Genomic DNA, 5,045 nt, shown 5'->3' with positions numbered 1-5,045 from the left:
TGGTGGCTCTCTCAGACAAGGCCCTCAGTTGTAGTCAGTTACTCTCACCAGCTATGCTGATGATACAAAAGTATCCCAGGTGGTCAAAAACCTTGATGACACTCTAAAACTGCAGAAAGACCTGAATGCCGAGAAGTTTCAAGCACTCTACAATTGGATCACAAACAGATCTAACCCATGCTAGATTGGCAAAAACAGACATAAAAACACTCAAATGCATATGAACATGTCAATCTCTTGACATCACTGAATGAGATGCTAGACATCATCTGTGTAGTGATGGTGAAACAGAAGTGGGTGTGTCAAGGAAGCCAAGATTCTCTTGGTAGTGGAGAGTACAAGGAAGGTTAAATTACCATATCAAACGGCTGAGTTAATCAAATCACACAAAATAAAGTAAAAAAAAAGATCATGGGATAACATCTATTTTAATTTAATTGAAATATGAAATAGTGTAAAACAAGATGACGGAGAGGGGGGGTTTACTTCTTCCAGAGATGACTGTATCGGCCAATATCAAAATCGTCTTCAAAATCTTCTACTACTTTAATGATTCGTTTAGGTTTTCGTTTCTGTAGCTGTAATTTCTTCTGTTCTGGAGTCAGAGTTTCAATATCTATAGGAAGCTGAAAGAAAGAAAGATAATTGGATAAGCAATGTTTGAAAATAAAAATGAAGAAAACTTTGTTTGTGTGGGATGAAGGTATTATGATTTATTTTCCAAACTTTTGCTTTGCTAATTATTTTTACTGGCAAATCTACCCATCTACGATGGAGGCAAGTCATAACAGCAGTATTGAGAAATGCGTAAATGGACTTGATAGATTACTGGGTGATGTCTTAGAGAAATCACATTATTGTTGGTGATACAGCATTCTATTGCAGCAATACGACGTGTTTGTAACTAAGTGACATGTGATGACGATTCACTCCCTAACTGAAATAGGCTCCCAGCCTCTGTATCATGAATGGCTATGTGGACCACTCCTAATGAAAATCAGAGCTTTCTTCAACCACTACATAAAAAGTATTAAGAAAAAATGTTATTTAGATATACTTTTATTTTAGTTGTTGGCACTATTTTATGCTTGTTTATACTCTTATACATTCAAAGTTCACAAATTTCCTTATTAAAATTATGAATCATACAATATGGTCACAAAACTTCTTTGTAGATGATATTTTCTGTTTGGTTGACACTAATTTTCAAATTACTGGAGTCCATTGCTCTACTCATAGTGACGTATAACTGGACGTGTGTAAACATTGGAGTGGGTAAAATACACCTACATGATCTAAAGTCTGGCACTGTGCCTTGTCTGCTGTGAATGAGAATGCTGGTTTTATAGGAAACTGCCTGTGTCTTAATTGTCTATCAGCTTTGACATCACCATTATCATCGGTTGTACCTTGTTTTTGTTTTTGTCATGACTAAAGGAGGTCTTTTATAGTAATCTAGGAAATTTTGGACCCTCAATCTTGCCTGACAACTTTACTCACATACCTGTAATTCTTGATGTGAAAATGAAATTACTGAAATTAATTCTTACTGTGATAATTCGTCGAGGCTCCTTGTAGCGGATTACAATGGTAGATCCATCAGGATTGACAAGTGTGACAGGGTACATCCGTTTATAGATGGATCGGTTAATTTTACACATTGAGGTTCGGTTGGAGTTCCACCGGACGCAAGTTCTGCCATAAATGCTGCCCAGCAGACTGGGGCTAGAAAAAGAAAACAAAACACTAAATGAATTTTTATATATATATATATATATGGAGCAAATAATTCACAAGAAAAAATAATTTGCAAAGATACCATCGACTCTGTTATTATCTAGGTGATTGGAAGCCCCGCCGAAAGCATTAAATAGCTGAAGGATTAAAATTAATCAAAGGACATACTAAGTATGTCTTCCTGCTGGAAATAACAGTCAAAACTCTTATTTAAATCACCAAAATACACTGATAATAACTACAGATTTCTGTAGTTATTATCAGTGTATTTAGGCGATTTAAGAGTTTTGACTGCTATTTCCAGCAGGTAGACATACTTAGTATGTCCTTTGATTAATATATATATATATAAATAATAAAATGAGAAAAATATCAGAAAGAAAAATTAAGTATGATTATGGGTTTGGACCAAAATTTACATCATTCCCTCAAGTGATGTAATTATGTCCCTTTTCATGCTGAATGAAATTAAATCTGGTTGTAACTGACATCACCATTTCATATGCTGGGATCAGTAAAATAAAATACTGGTCAAGTACTGGGGTCAATTTATTCAATGAACCACCTCTTGCTAAAAATTGCTGGGCTTGAGCCTAAATCAGTGCATTGATAACACAAATATTCAACTGATATAGTTTCGTAATTGTTAAAGTCTATCTAGATTTTAAAATCCTCTTAAAAATATTTCCCATTGTCTCTGAATTTAGTGATTTGTTGCAATTGTTTTCATTGATATTTAAATGATGTAAAAAAGAATAAATTCAATATAATAATGATGTGTACATCTATATATAACATATTCCTGAACACTTGACCATAGAAATAGCAGATACAAGCTGGAACTTAATCAGTATATGCACATGAAACAGAAATGATTGTGCATAGATTACCCAGTTTGTAGCAATATTTAACTGCATTAGGGTGTTGAGCTGGCAGAATCATTAGCATGCCAGGCGAAATGCTTAGCAGTATTTCGTCTGCTGTTACGTTCTAAGTTCAAATTCCACCAAGGTTAACTTTGCCTTTCATTCTTTTGGGGTCGATTAAATAAGTACCAGTTATGCACTGAGGATCGATGAAATTGACTTAATCCCTTTGTCTGTCCTTGTTTGTCTCCTCTATGCTTAGCCCCCCCCCCCCACCGAGGGTAATAAAGAAATAAATATTTAAATGCATTCTTTTATATTCTGAGTTCAAATCTTGCTGGGATTGACTTTGCTCAATGGCCTTCCATCTGAATGAGTAAAAATCCCCTTCGGTCATGACTGACCATTGGATTGCACCTAGAAAGTTCCCCTCTGAAGCACAAGTCCAGGAAAGGTTGTTTATGGAAGACGAGCAGCTGCCTATGCATACCAGCCTCGCCTCTCCATGCCACCGATGTTATCCAAGGGAAAGCCAATACAGTATGGCACCAGTGACGTCGCAACTGGAGCAATGTGAAATAAAGTGTCTTGCTCAAGAACACAACACACAGCCCAGTTTGGGAATCAAACTCACAACCTCATGATTGTGAACCTGATGCTCTAACCATTGAGCCATGTGCCTCCATCAGAATGAACAATGCAATAAGTATCAGTTATGTCCTGTGACAATATTAACTGATTATATTCCACTCTCTTATAATGTGTGGCCTGGAGTTACTGTAAGAAATCTTTTCTACTGTTTTGACAATGGCCTTTGCTTGTCATGTGCCACTTTCAGTAAGGCTCACCTGCCTCCCTCCTCATGTGAATCCACATTGAGCCTGCGTTTCTTCCAGGTCCTGTGCATTAATCGGTTTTCTCAGTCCTTTCTATCCAGATGCCAATCCTCTAGAATTCCCTATCTGCCTGTGCTTTTCCTACAACAGTCAGCTATAACGACCCCACTCCAGGTACTTAATCTCCAAAGACTCTCCACAGGCTATAAGCACATCTTTGCTCACCAGACCCAAACCATTAAAGAAAAATATAGATAAAAAAAGAAAAGGCCGTTTTACACAAGTGAAACAAGTAAATCCAATCATAAAATCGTAAACGCCATCGGCTTCAATCCATGATGCTCCACTGTGATGACCTCTCGGGCAAGGTTTTATTTATTTATACAGAATATCCAAAGAGTTTACAGACGGATAAGAAACTCAACGTAGTTTATATCACCCTCTATATGTTGATCTGAAGGTCGACATATAAAACAGACTTTCCTAAGATCAGCTTTTAGTATTCGGTAAATGTTCAGTCTCTCTCTCTCTCTCTCTCTCTCTCTCTATATATATATATATATATATGTGTGTGTGTGTATATATAAATATACGTGAGTCGTCGCGGCGTGAAGGTGTTATACTTGTCGAAGATGAAAGATTTGTGCCGTTCATGCTTTTACAAGAACATTTCCAGCTGCCATACTTTCACAAAACCTAACTGATAGGGTTACTCAGGTGTAATAAAACAGTTTTGTGTCAAAAATACGTCTGCAATAATGTCACTCACAACTTATATAAAATACATCGGCAACCTTCATTTGTGTCAGCTATCCTTACCTCATGTGGAAGGAAAGGGTCAAGGAATTAAGTGATTTTTTTTCCTCTTTAGCTTTTAGTATTCCTGTGTTTCATAAAAGGGGAATTATGATTCTGAAAGAATTTTTTCCACAAAAATTGCCCTTTTTCTTTCCCATAAAGTAGCTATTCCAAACTCCGCTGATCTTTAGGAATACATCTTTGAAGTTTAGCAGTTACCATCTTTTACGCAACCACAACAATTACTCAAGTTTCCTCAGTACTGTAAGCAGCAGAATAGAAGACTGAAAAACAAATCGTTGAGATTTAATGCTTCTATACCAAAATATTATTCTTTAATTAACAAAATACACACGAACTTACCGAAGAAAGAGGGCCATCGTATATCCACGCAACCAAAGTGTGAAGGTGAAACGTACTTATCTCCCTTGTATCACTTCGCCAGGGACTTCTTCACAGTTGCGTCCCTTTGAAGCTGTTGTAAACTCACAAGGTGGCGGCATATGTCAAAGTTGGAGCAATGCTGCAAGTTTGGAGTTAGTAGTGGTGGAAATGCATTTCAAATATTTAAAATAAAGTGCGTTACTAATATTTTAAACTCATTCTCAAGGAAAATATTTGTCAACACCAGAATTTGAGTAGTGTATTGTGTTATGCTGTGTCCTTGAAGTATCGAGATCTGACAGTGAACTACCTCTTCCAGCCTGTAGCTTTTGAGACGTTTGGAGGGGCTCGTCTGCTAACGGCGAAGTTCTTGTCGTCTTACCGAATTGTCAGGTGATGCCTGTGAGGGTACCTGGCCTTTCCA

At 36.9% G+C, this 5,045-nt stretch overlaps 1 protein-coding gene across 1 annotated transcript; it reads right to left on the bottom strand.

Moving 5' to 3' along the window:
- Positions 1-412: 412 nt before the first annotated feature.
- LOC106880911 (large ribosomal subunit protein mL55) lies at positions 413-4,749 on the bottom strand. Its single transcript, XM_014931076.3, has 3 exons — positions 4,601-4,749; positions 1,551-1,725; positions 413-626 (listed from the first exon to the last, which is right to left on the bottom strand). The coding sequence occupies exons 1-3, from the start codon at positions 4,615-4,617 to the stop codon at positions 483-485; spliced, it is 336 nt and encodes a 111-aa protein (XP_014786562.1). The 5' UTR covers positions 4,618-4,749; the 3' UTR covers positions 413-482.
- Between the last annotated feature and the right edge of the window lie 296 nt (positions 4,750-5,045).

The sequence above is a fragment of the Octopus bimaculoides genome, chromosome 7 (assembly GCF_046866305.1).
Source record: "Octopus bimaculoides isolate indiv1 chromosome 7, ASM4686630v1, whole genome shotgun sequence".
In the NCBI taxonomy this organism is placed as follows: Eukaryota; Metazoa; Mollusca; class Cephalopoda; order Octopoda; family Octopodidae; genus Octopus; species Octopus bimaculoides.
Note: the sequence above shows the minus strand (reverse complement) of the source record. Positions and strands in the feature narration are given on the sequence as shown.